Source organism: Polyodon spathula, chromosome 1 (assembly GCF_017654505.1).
Source record: "Polyodon spathula isolate WHYD16114869_AA chromosome 1, ASM1765450v1, whole genome shotgun sequence".
NCBI lineage: Eukaryota > Metazoa > Chordata > Actinopteri > Acipenseriformes > Polyodontidae > Polyodon > Polyodon spathula.
Window position 1 is genome coordinate 45,256,112 of NC_054534.1, and position 14,166 is coordinate 45,270,277.

The 14,166-nt window shown below is 39.0% G+C and overlaps 1 protein-coding gene across 1 annotated transcript in view; it reads left to right on the plus strand.

The window, feature by feature from the left end:
• LOC121319272 (diacylglycerol kinase theta-like) overlaps window positions 1–14,166 on the plus strand; it is a 94,227-nt gene that overhangs the window by 36,642 nt on the left and 43,419 nt on the right. Inside the window, exon 2 of the mRNA XM_041256531.1 lies at window positions 4,825–4,904. Within this exon, the coding sequence (XP_041112465.1) occupies window positions 4,825–4,904 (80 nt within the window). The remainder of the gene's footprint in view (window positions 1–4,824; window positions 4,905–14,166) is intronic.

The window sequence follows — 14,166 nt, forward strand, 5'->3', positions numbered from 1 at the left end:
CAACCCCGAACACAGTAGTACGTTCCCTTTAGTATGTAATGTCCCGCCTCTGTAGTCAGTGGAACACCAATCCCCAACCGACACGTGTCCTTCTCCTTCACTTGACTCCAGTGGCTGGAAGTTACATACTCGTACTTCCGCCCCTCACCAAGGTGCCGCCCCTCAAAAGATGACTTTTGCCATGGTCACGAGATCTTGGTAAGGGAAGTCCCGAGTTGGTTTGATGCCATCTACTGTCGGGAGGCTGAATCACAGACCGAAAACCCTTTGACTCATCACAATAGCATTTTCCTTGATGGCCAAAAAGCTCAATTTTAGTCTCATCTGACCAGAGTACCTTCTTCCATATGTTTGGGGAGTCTCCCACATGCCTTTTGGCGAACACCAAACGTGTTTGCTTATTTTTTTCTTTAAGCAATGGCTTTTTTCTGGCCACTCTTCCATAAAGCCCAGCTCTGTGGAGTGTACGGCTTAAAGTGGTCCTATGGACAGATACTCCAATCTCCGCTGTGGAGCTTTGCAGCTCCTTCAGGGTTATCTTTGGTCTCTTTGTTGCCTCTCTGATTAATGCCCTCCTTGCCTGGTCCGTGAGTTTTGGTGGCGGCCCTCTCTTGCCAGGTTTGTTGTGGTGCCATATTCTTTCCATTTTTTAATAGTGGCTTTAATGGTGCTCCGTGGGATGTTCAAAGTTTTGAATATTTCTTTATAACCCAACCCTGATCTGTACTTCTCCACAACTTTGTTCCTGACCTGTTTGGAGAGCTCCTTGGTCTTCATGGTGCCCCTTGCTTAGTGGTGTTGCAGACTCTGGGGCCTTTCAGAACAGGTGTATATATACTGAGATCATGTGACAGATCATGTGACACTTAGATTGCACACATGTGGACTTTATTTAACTAATTATGTGACTTCTGAAGGTAATTGGTTGCACCAGATCTTATTAGAGGCTTAATAGCAAAGGGGGTGAATACATATGCACACACCATTTTTCCATTATTTATTTTTTAGAATTTTTTTAAACAAGTTATTTTTTTCATTTCACTTCACCAATTTGGACTATTTTGTGTATGTCCATTACATGAAATCCAAATAAAAATCCATTTTAATTCCAGGTTGTAAGGCAACAAAATAGGAAAAATGCCAAGGGGGTCAATACTTTCGCAAGCCACTGTGCAGTACAGAAACATTTACATTTATATAAAGTATGTACAAAATTCTGCACACAATATAGAAAAGGAATACAAAACATATTTTGTAAAATAAAATGAAGTACTATGTATATAGTTTAGCTCTTCTCAATGCCTTCACAGACAGATAGGTCTGTTTGCACGGAATGCAATTGGATGATAGTCACCTGATCACTTCTCGACTTCAAAATACATATCACACTGGCTTAGAGCATTGGAACAGAGAGAGGATTTCAGCTGCAGATCTCAGTACAAAGGGGACGCAGCCAGTGCTCTTCATTATTTTTTTCTACAGTGACGTTTCAGGTCAGTGATCAGAAGCTCAAAGGAACCACGTGTTTATTTTTTTAAAATTTTTTTTATTTTTTATTTTTGGTTACAGTTCCTGTTTCCAACCTTGTATCTCAAACTGTGTTGATTCTGGTGAAGTTGATGTTGGAGAGAAACTAGTTCAGCAAATTTGATTGAACCGCTTATGTAAAATATATAATTTTTTGACTATTTACATGTTTTATACTGTCCCCCATTTGTAATGTTTTTACAATGATTCACATGTAATTGACAATTGTATTAATGTATTCAATTTTAGATTAGTAATTATTGATTTTAATTAGTAATTATTGATTCTAAACCTTTCACGATATCTTTTTTGCCCCCGTCAAAAAAAAATAAATAATAATAAATACAATAATTGATTGTAATGATTGGTTTAATTGTATTTTTTGTGTCCTTGTCCTTTTAAAAAAAAAATACTTCAAGTACATGGGAGGTGTGGATAGGTGAGACCAGATTGTGGAGCCGTACAGTGCTATTGGAAGACCAAAACTGTGACAAGGCTTAGTGAATGACATTCTGCCACAGCTGCCACAGTGCAGGAGAAAAGCCTATCCTCATAAAAAGGTGCAGTGTTTGTTTCCGCAAGGGCATACAGAGAGATACACGGTACTGCTGACTACACTGTCCCTCTCAGCCAGACCAGCCAGGCCTCTGTTTGGAGGAGTGTTTTGAGAAGTACCACACAGTGGTACTGGAAGGACTAAATACACCTTGAAAACAAAACCAACGTAACCCAAGGCAGTTTTTTTTTTCAACAATGAACTAAAGCTGTCAGATTCAGAGGTCCAACTATTGTGACAAACAAGTAATTTTTACTGCATAAAATTAAATTACCTCAGATTGCAGAAGTATTATGGGTAATAAACCAATTACTGGAGGTGTTCTTTTACCCATTTCTAAAATCCTTATTTTGTGCAGATTCAGAAAACATATACTTTTGTCTGGATATCTCATTCATTGCTGGTGTACTGGGCACATGAAATTGGGGTGGGTAATATCGTAATACCCCTAAAATGAATACAACTATTTATACAAAGACATAGGCAAATTGAGCAGCTTAAATAAAGTCTTACATCAAACATTAATATTTTAGGGACTAGGGATGATGTAGGTATAACATATTTTATGAGAAAGTTGCATTTTGCATACAATAACAGCTGCATTTTTGTGGTCACATGACTAGAAATCCACAAAAACTTGTCACCAATGAAAAGTTAATTTCCATTACTTACCTTAGCCACCCATTCCTTTTCATTGTTACAGTAGCTTCCTCTATCACTTCTCTTTTGAGGTCCCTGATTTGCCAGAACCAGTTGCTTTTTCTCTCTGCATCTTTGGATGTAATAATTACATCATTACAAATGTGCAAGATGCGCAGAATTGCTTCATAAATATATAAAACGTATATTTTTGTTTACATGTATCTCTTGCTGGCAGTTGCTGACATAATGGAACTGTATTGCTGCAGATGCTTTCCGTGACCACAATAACAATGTTGCAGGAAATGTGAGTGAATGTAGCTTTAGCTGTCAATCACGCTTTCATGTTACATTTACTGTATGGCACTAATGCCTCCCTGGCCAGACAGGATTGGTTTTAAAGTTTTAAACATCATTTGAGCGTTTTTAAATTCTGTGTTCTCACTCCCACAAAGCTCTGCTTAGTTTCCATTAATGTGCTGCTCCCCTCTGAGTCTTAGTTAATGATGAACTCCTCTTTCTGGCACTGGTGGGATGTAGGGAAGGCGCAGGTTTGATCTTTATGTAAGCAATGCACTAGAAATATCACTCAGAGCTTAAATAAAACAATGAGAGAGCTGGAGGTGGACGTCCTAAAGCTCCAGCGAGCTCTGGAGTCCAGCTGAAACGAGAGGCTGATTTGAGGACCTTCAAGACCTTTTTTTTTTTTTTTAATTTATTTTGTTAATTTGATTTATTTCAAGTTGAGTTGCAGTTTTCGTGTGAAAGTGCAGTTTTGAAACACAGCGGGTTTGTTCGTGGCTGAGATTTCTGAGGGTGGAGCAAAGCGTTGGGCTTCGGTTTTTGAATGTGGTTTTGCAGGTTTACAGTTTATTGGATGGTTTGCTTTCATGGGTTTGTTGTGGTTCTTACAGTTGACAGTTGTACTAGATGTTCTTTTTGATGGATTGATGCCTTACTGTACTTTATCGTGATGGTTGTGTGGACATTCTGAGGGCATTTCCTGGCCATTAATGCCCTCTACAGCAACCAATCAGAAGACAGCATTACTGTTCTGTTCACCTGACAGGTTTATAATTTTCCTTATTGTATGCAGAAAAACTAGTTTCTATGGATTTTCAAAATGTTCTCAGTTCATAGTTCTCACTGCATGTGGGACAAAACCTACCCATAAGACAATGGAACTACTCAGCAGTGTAAAACAGTGTAGGCTTTCTAAAATGGCGTTCAGTCTGTATACCAGGTTCAGGTACTACAGTATACTGTGGAGATAGGTCAGAGTGAAAATGTGTTTGATTTATTATTATTATTATTATTATTATTATTATTATTATTATTTGCAGATATTTCAGAGGCTGCTATATAATTTAAAATGGCTTGTGGCTCTAGGTATTTATTCACTTCCTTTATTATCTGTCAATGTTTTATCAATCAGACCTTGTTACCTTTATCACAGAAAGCGAAAGGATTTCAATTTTTTTTGTTTTTTGAGGGGGGGTTTCATCTGATGTCACAATTATCAGCCAGTAAATCTAGAAAATGTTTCCCGCATCTCCCCAATTCACGTAAATAACACAGATACCTTGAATATGCATGCAGAAATGTTCAGTCCCTTTGGCGACCAGTTCTTTCTGGTTTTGCATGACAAAGATCAACACTTTTGCTTCATATTTAACAAAAAAAGAGCTTTAGAGCAAAATGTTGCAAATTATAAAGTGCACAAAGTGAAAGGTTGTATAGCAGAACATGTTTGCATTTCAGATCAGTAACCAAAGAGAGGTCAACCAATTGTCCTGAAACCATGAATTGATTGTTTTCAGTTTGCATCATGTGATACATTACTACTGAGTAAATGAAAGAAAAGCTATCCCTGTTGCTTTGAGTGCATAGAGAGTAACCATCCTCATTATCTTTAATGGATTATCAGTCTGTAATTATATTAAATTCATAGTAGTTAAATTCATACATTATGGAGTGGTTTCACAGGCCCCTCTTTACAACGTATGTCTGTTACAGCATTCAACATGTTCTGGTATCATTGCGGAAACCAAATGTGGTGGTAATGTGTAGAGTAAATATCACTTTTTCTTTATTCCCTGTAGTGTGTAACTTCATGTCCCATGAGAAGTGCCTGAAGCATGTGAAGACTGTCTGCTCTTGCATGGTTTCTACTTTAGTGCGGGTGAGTGCTGCTGTCTTTTATACATAAAGCTGAGCATTATAATACAGATAATATGAAAATTAACTCCCTGGTCAAGCTGTGATGTGAGTTTCATTAGTCACAGTTAAGCCTGTGCCCTCTGTGATGTCTAATAGTAGGGATGTGATTTTGTCAAAACGGTCACGGAACCTGTGAATTTTGACATTTGTTTCCACTCAGAGTGCAGATAGGAATTGAAGTGGTTAGCCAACTCAAATAAAAGTGCATACTGACACAGAACTACAACAAAGTGGCGGAATTAAGTTCAAGCAACTAGCTGAGCAATATCCCAAACAATTTCATGAAAGCGTAGGGAGCAGCTTTATCAAACTTCAGTTTACTCGAAGCCTTTTGTGTAGAAAATGTACCTCTGCATGCACGTGCAAAACCTAAAGGGAAGGCGGTTTCTAGTTCTGGAGAAGCATGAACCCCTATTTGCAGCTCTTGCAGTCGTTCCTCTGCGATGCCTAACAGTACCTGTCAACAGTGTAAATGCAGAACGATGCTTCTACTCTTTTAATGTACATCTTGTGATACCAAAACCACAGCTGTGTTAAGTAGACATTAACGGAAAGGATATTGTAAAATTTTCAATTTACAACCAAAACATTTATTTTAAACAACTAAAGTTCAGTGTTCATATTTATTTATTTATTTATTTACATTGCAGAAGGCATGTATGTTAAAATGAAAAGGTAAGTATATTCCTGCTGTGGTTGTTTAAAAAAAAAAAAAAAAAAAAAAAATCTGTTTACTTGTGATTAGAAATATGTTTATTTTGCACAAATACTAAAATATGACATGAATAAATATTGAAGTTCATGTCTTTATAGCCGTGACCATCATATATAATATATTCATATTCATTACAAAATACTATGTTAATGCAGCAATTAAGGGGGGGGGGGGGGGGGGGGGCAGAGCTAGGGTTAAAAAGCCTAACATCGCATTCTCTCATTTCTGCCTTTTTAATATCAACCTTAACTGATGCAATAAGAGAGTTTTTTGCAAATAATTTCTTTCCTTTTTTAGCATATATGTGTAGCTAAAAAGCCTGTATATACTATTGTAGAGCACAAAAAGAAAAACTGTTTATATTTTAAACTTGATTAAACACGTCACAGGTTTATATATATAATACACATGTATAGTTTTTCTTCACCTACTCAAAGTATTTAGCCATCTTAGCCCCAGCCCCTCCCTGTGCCAGCGCTCCGATTTATTGGGCCCTGGTGCAACCTAAAGAAAACCTACTGACAATTAATACATCAGCAGCAAAATCTGAATAGGTCAAAAGCATGTTATTTTGCAACAAAACATATTCTAGCATTATTTTAAGATGACTGTAAACAAGACAGTAATCAATCATTATATCCAAACATTGTAATAATCAATTGTGTAACAATTGAAACAGTTTGATTAATAACTCAATTTAGTTAATATTTAAACATATTAATAGGTTCAGGTTAGTCACAAAATACATTAAAACGTATTAAGCATAGGCACCAATTGGAGATTTAAATTAATGTTGTCGAGAGCAAAAGTTAGTACAAAACATTTATATAAAAAAAAAAAAAAAAAAAAAAAAAACATGTGCATCTCAAAACCTAGCCCACAGTACAAATAAATTAATTACAACTCATAAGTGAAAAATATCATTCTATGAACATCCTTAAGAAATGAATATCCCAAAAGCATGTATTTTTTTAATACTGAATTTTGACCATACGTTAGAAATATTCAAAGTTGATGGAATTTTGTGAGGCAGACTCACACGTTCATCTGTGGAACTCAGTCCCTGTGTTTCAAGACCTCTGTACCGAGTGGTGCCAAGGTATCTATTTTCTCTCATATTAAATCAAAAGCAATATTTACAATCAGTTCTCATTGATGTTGATACTACAAATTTTCTATGTGGTCCGAGCAAAATGTAACTGTCGCTTATTGTAAATTGTTTATAATAATACAAATTCACTTAACACAAATTTCCAGTTTTGTGAGAATTATTCTGGAGCCCACCGAGGGAACACATTTTTGAACAGAAAGTAGTGTCCTAGTTCAAACAACTGAGTGTAAAGGATATTTTGACGTGTATTAATTTGCATCCAGATTGTCGCCTCTGTACTGTATTTTAGTGCTGTTTTGGGACTACTAATCCTGATGCATTTCGGGTTGTCTTAGTACTCTCTTTCCATTTCCATGAAGCATAGAAATAAGTGACCAGAGCAAAAAACTTGCATTATGCTTGCAAACAAAAGTGTGTTAAGAGGTGTTAAGCAGTGAATTATGCAAAAACAAAGTTGTTGCTGCAGATTTAAACATTCCCGCAAACACTTTCTCAACCATTCTGAAAAACTGGGCCATACTAATACTAATTTACAGGACACTGTGGATGCAAGTCGTCAGAGTTTCTGATTTACTCAATACCCTGATGTTGAGGATGTCTTGCTTTGTGGTTTAAAAAGGCCTGTGATCAGAATGGGACATGCAGGTTTCAAGTTGTAATGTATCCTTTTAAAAGTTCACTTTCAATATAAACTGACTGTGCATTTAACTCCTCATCATAAGGATTACTGATGACACATCAGTATGATGAGGTTTTAAAATGCAGGTTTTAATATTTGGGGTATAAAATTAATTAACTTTACAGCTTCCACATACAGTTGCAGACAACAGTATTGGCACCCTGTGCTTCTTATACCATAAATGAAGTTAACAGATGAAGGAAAAGCATTTAGTAAACGTGAACCACTTTTTAATAAGACAAAAAGCAGCACACACAATTTCTAGTAATTTAGCATGTAATCTTTATAAAAATTAAAAAAAAAAAAACGTATTTAATTTCAACTATTTGACAAAAGTATTGGTACCCCTGCTTTAATATTTCATGTGTCCCCCTTTTGCTTTTATTACGACTTTCAGACGTTTATGATAATTCATAACTAGTATGTTACATCTTGTTGGTTAAATCTAGACCCATTCTGTCTTGCATATTTCCTTCAGCTCAGACAGACTGTATACACAATGCTTTGCTACAGCTTTTCTCATAGGTCCAAAGCATTTATAGTTGATTGAGAGGTGGTGATTGTGAAGGCTGTTCCAGAACTTTTATCTTCATTTCCTTCAAGAATTGCAGAGGTAACTTAGCTTTGAGTCGTTGTCGTGTTGGAAGATGAACTGTCTGCCAATCGGCCTACCAGCAGATATTATCATTGTACATTGTAGAATGTTTTGAAACATGGCTGCACTCATTTGATCTTTTAATCACATGAGTCTCCAATCCCTGAACCACTTTCATGTTTAAACAAACATACTGTGGTCTATATTTTTAGTCTCACTGGGCCAGAGAATTTTGTTCAAGAGTGCTTCAGATTCCTGTTCATCTGTCTTGGCAAATTTTTGACAGTTTGTTTCATGAATTTTCTTTAAAAGTGGTTTGCAGTAAGGACTATGTACATGCAACTCTTCTGTGGTCAGGGGCCTTTCTACAGTTCTGTCACGCACTATAATGCCTGATGCTTCTAAATATTTATTTAAGACCTTGGCTGTAATCTTGGATTTTAGCTGCTTGGATGATTCTTCTACCTGCTGTGCCTGTAATGTTATTTGGAAGCCCCCTTCTTTTAAGCATTTCAGATTCATTTGTTCTGTGGTACTAATTGATTATTTCTCTGATTTGTGGATTTTATTTATTTATTTATTTATTTATTTTTTAATTTAGTCGTCTCCAATTTTTTTACCCCAGTTTTCTCCCCAATATTAGTGTGCCCAATGATTATCTGTCTCCTCGGCTCACCGCTCGCAATCCCTCCGCTGACTCAGGGAACGGAGACTGGAGTACTCGTCCTCCGAAACGTGCTCTTGCCAATCTGATTAGGATTGTTTCGTAGTGTAATTATTGATACCATATGTAATTTGCAAAACCTGAATTTATTGATGATCGGTAGCTCCAACATGCAAGAAAAAAATATTTTAAAATATTTATTAATAAAATAACTTTTCATAATAAAGATTGAACAGATGTTACAGTGCATATTGGCACCAAGTATTGGAGACTGATCCAGTAGTACGGTAGTTTAAAAATCTAATATTTTATCGGTGCAACAAAGATAATCATTAAAATGTTTGTCAAAATTTATTACAGCAGGTAATGTAGAAAAGGGACTGTAAAGTTTAGTTTTGATTTGTTTGATAATGACAGGTGAGATTGCTCATCTTGTACAGGCTGCAGTGTGTAAGTGGTTAGTTGTAGATGAGACACAGAGGTTTACCACTGTTTTCAATGAAAGCAAACTCTTCTACCATTCTGACTTAAAGCCTCATTCTTTTGTTTATTACTCGTGGATGGTTTGCTCAATGCCATTGTCTCCATGAAACGAATGAGCACTTAATTAAAAATTATGAAATTCACTTTCAACTGCACATCTGGCTTTCACTCGAGGTGATCGAAATATGCATGCACCAGCGAGCGGTGTCGAAGGTCAACAAGTGACTAAATGCCCTCGTAACTTCATAATAATTTGCAATGTAACAAAGCTTTAAAATGTTTTGCAAGTTGAGACTATTTTGTATTGTATAATACAGCATGAGATCACCTGCAGACCTGGGCACTTGTAAAACCATGCTATTGCCATTCATTTTATTCACAGATTATTGCTGCCAACTCTAATACATTTTTTAACTGGAGCCCCAGATGTGTTATCGGTTGTCAGGCTTTAAATTGCAACACTAGACCACACATAGAATGCTGTGTGGTCCAGTGGTTAAAGAAACGGGCTTGTAACCAGGAGCTCCCCGGTTCAAATCCCAGCTCAGCCACTGACTCACTGTGTGACCCTGAGCAAGTCACTTAACCTCCTTGTGCTCTGTCTTTCGGACGAGACGTTGTTGTAGTGACTGTACAGCTGATGCATAGTTCACACACCCTAGTCTCCGTAAGTCATCTTGGATAAAGGCCTCTGCTAAATAAACAAATACTAATTGTGATTTCTTTAACCACATTTTGCAATTTATTGCTATTCTTTTTCCTGTCCCACATATACATTCTCTGTTTTGACCCTTTGTATGCTCTTTTCACAAACTAAAGCTGAAGGAATACATTATGGCACGTGATACAAACTACTGTTTACAGTAATCACTTTTAAACCAGCTTTGAGATGGATTTGGGCTTTTTATTTGTAGTGTAAACGCAGCCATCCTGTCCAGCATAGGTCCAGCTGTACTAAAAGTGGTCTGCTCCAGAGGGGTGCTCATGATAGTTTTGGTCTGTTTTTTGCTGTACTGTGAACGCATTGGTCCCTGAGACGGCTCGCGTTTGCCACGTACACTCGTGGGCAACGCCCCCATTGTCCGATTCAAGCAAGCACAGGCAGCAGCAACGGGAAGTTGGGATTGTTACTCTGACAACAGAACCAGAGGAGCAGAGGAATCCAAAGTACAACTTTAAAACTTGAATAATTTGTGATATAAATATTGTAATAACAGTTGGTATCCTTCCCTCATAAAACCCTGTTCCAGATAAGCATTGTTTTCTAGATTTCTCCTGCGATTGCTTGGGTACGGACTCAGTGTCGGGGTTATTCCCCTATTTTTTCATTTTGTTCCTAAATTATTTTCTTTATTAGTGTGTTTGTGTGTGTCTTCCCCATGCCCTCTGTTTGTACTTTTGTTTGTACTTTGTCTGACTACAGATATCTACCCTAGAGAATATTAAACTGGCCATGCAGTTAGGGGAGGAAGGCAAGAACGTATCCAAAATAAAACTTGAGCTGACTGTGACACTAATTGATACCAGTGCCAGGGTTGTGGCAAATGTGGTGGCTACTAGGAGGTGTAGCCAGATGAAAACATCAGCATTAACTCCAGATACACAGTCCAGGATACTGGAATTACCCTCGGCACTGGACAGATATACAGATGGAGGCAGTATAGGCTGTTTGGTGCTATTTAACAGGGGTGAGAGGTGCACCATTCCATAGGGGCGCTTTCAATAGACAGATGTCTTTTAGACATTAACCACACCAACTGCCTTTTGGGAGACAGACACGTTTCGAATGTAGTCAAGGAGCCAGGCCATACAGACCCTCATTTGGCCGTTTCAAAGAAGGGGGTAAGACCTCGACGACTTCCTGACACTTTCTACCATCCAGTGCCTCCCACACCACCACCACCCCCAGACCCCCTCCCCATGGGTGTCTGTCTGTAGACTGAATTCCATTAAATTGGCCTCTCTCAGGTCTATTCCTATGATTCATGTAGAAATGCTACATAAAGGGGGGTGGGTACAAAGTGCCCACACAGAGTGAATCCTCCTACATTCGAAACGCCATCTATCAAAATGCGTCCAGTTTAGGACACAGGAGTGCTGCTATTTAAGACATCCGAGCCACACTGAGACTTACACTTCCAATAAGCAGTAAAGAAAATGGCTTGTACTGTGATTAATGCAAGCATCATTTTCAGCATGGGTGGTTCCAGAAACACAACTTATGACAGTATGACTTTTGATGAGGACAGAAACAACATGTTTTGCCAAGTTGATGCTGCTTAAAAACAAACAAACAAACAAAAAACATTCACAGTCGTGTGTCAGAACTATGGGACATCTACCTTGGAATGAAATGCTGTCCTTGAGACTGACGCCAATATCACACTAATGAAAATGCTCCACCAAGCATTGAAGCACAGTAAAACACATTGTAAACATATCTGTTTGTTAGACCAAAACATAGTTGTTCCTGCCTGGTTAGTTATGCCTGAACTGTCAAGTGGCAATTGATTACTTTTAGACTGGAGAGAGAGATAACAGGACAGTAAGAGATGGCATTGGAGTGACAGAGCAAGAGAATGTGAGAAATGCATACTGTATTTGTTGTTTAGTTTGAAGTGTATACTTATCATTAAAGTGCACTAGAAGTCGTGAAACAAATGTCACAACTTATAAAAAAAAAAGCTCGGACAGCTGATGAAACTGTGGGTTTGCACAACCAAAGAATGTCTGCACAAACTGTCAGAAACCATCTCAGGGAAGCTCATCTGTGTGCTCGTCGTCCTCAGCGGGGTCTTGACCTGACTGCAGTTCGGCGTCGTAATCGACTTCAGTGGGCAAATGCTCACCTTCAGTGGCCACTGGCACGCTGGAGAATTGTGCTGTTCACAGATGAATCCTGGTTTCAACTGTACCGGGCAGATGGCAGACAGCATGTATGGCGTCATGTTGGCAAGCGGTTTGCTGATGTCAGCGTTGTGAACAGAGTGCCCCATGGTGGCGGTGGGGTTATGGTATGGGCAGGCATAAGCTACGGACAACGAACACAACTGCATTTTATCGATGGCAATTTGAATGCACAGAGATACCGTGACGAGATCCAGAGGCCCATTGTCGTGCCGTTCATCTGCTGCCATCACCTCATGTTTCAGCATGATAATGCATGGCCCCATGTCGCAAGGATCTGTACACAATTCCTGGAAGCTGAAAATGTCCAGGTTCTTCCATGGCCTGCATACTCACCAGACATGTCACCCACTGAGCATGTTTGGGATGCTCTGGATCGACGTGTATGACAGCGTGTTCCAGTTCACAATCAACAGCCTGATCAACTCTATGCGAAGGAGATGTGTCGCGCTTCCTGAGGCAAATGGTGGTCACACCAGATACTGACTGGTTTTCTGATCCACGCCCCTACCTTTTTTTTAAGGTATCTGTGACCAACAGATGCATATCTATATTCCCAGTCATGTGAAATACATAGATTAGGGCCTAATGAATTTATTTCAATTGACTGATTTCCTTATATGAACTATAACTCAGTAAAATCTTTGAAATTGTTGCATGTTGCATTTATATTTTTGTTTATTGTATATCAATAATTACATCAATATGTAATTTTTCAGGCAGTGATGTGTGGCATTTTATTTCTTGCTTTATTTTAGCTAACGCTAATTAATTTTCTAATAACTTTACCACACATGTTGGCTGCAGCATCAGTCAAGGACCCATAGGACAACTCTGTCGTGTCTCAGGATGTGACAGTTCTGCTGCAAAAAACAGGCTATTCATATGGTGCACCCCCCCAAATTGGAGGACGTGTTCTATTCCATGCTCAAGCAGGTTGGTGGCCTCAGACCAATCCTTGACCTCATGCAGGTCAACCTGTTCTGAGCCGAAGGAGATTCAACATGTGACAATGTAATAGCTTTCCAGTCATTCAGGCCAGGGGACTGGTTCACCACAGTGGACCTCAAAGATGCCTATTTCCATATCCCCATAAAAACCGTCACACTTAAGTACCTTTTCGGAGCGCAGGGAAGCTATATTGGTCCCATTGAGACTCAAAGGTATTAGAGTACTGTATTATTTGGACGACCTGGCTCAGCGCTTCAGAATGGAGGCTTACCCCAGCGTGGTGAGCCTCATTTGGGAGAGGTTTGGGAGAGCAGAGCTAGATCTCTTGCCTCCCAGGAATCAACCCACTGTCCCCTCTGGCTCTCCATAATAGGATACAGGGACCCGCTGGCGGTAGATGCCTTGTCACACCAGTAGCCAAGGCAACTATTATACATTATCGCTGTGTGGAGAAAGTCACACACAGGGCCAAGGTGCTCCTAGTAGCCTTTATTAGCCCAGGAGACTGGTTTAAACAGTGATGCAGCTCTTGAGCGACCAGCCATGGTGACTGCCCAAGCATCATGACCTGCTCAGCCAGGCACAGAGGACCTATGGCATTCCGACCCATCAAGCCTGTAGCTCTGGGTCTGGCCACTGAACAGCTGCATGAGCCATCTGGGTCTGTCCAATAGGATTATTGACACATTGCAAAATGCCACAGCAGGGTCCAAACGTTCCCAGTACGGGTACAAGTGGAGCATCTTACAGACATAGTGTCTGCCTCGTGGGTTCGACCCCACGACTTGTCCCATGCCAGTAATGCTGCAGTTTTGCAGGACCTGTTGATGGCTTTCCATTTACATTAAAGGTCTTTCAGGCAGCCATTCGGCTTCCCGTGTAAAATTGACTTGGTCTCCCCAGGAGCTCAGCTTCCTGGCCAGCAAATACAGTTCACAAAACAGGGAGGATGTTTATAGACTGTGTTTTGCCGATAACCTGCTTTTAGTCAACACTGTTAACATTCTTCATGTCTCAATGATGTACAATAATATCTTTTTGAGCAAAAGTGTGAGGAAACTAACATTTAAAAAATAATTTCCAACAAATGCTGTCTGCTTGCTGTTTTCAGGCTGCAAA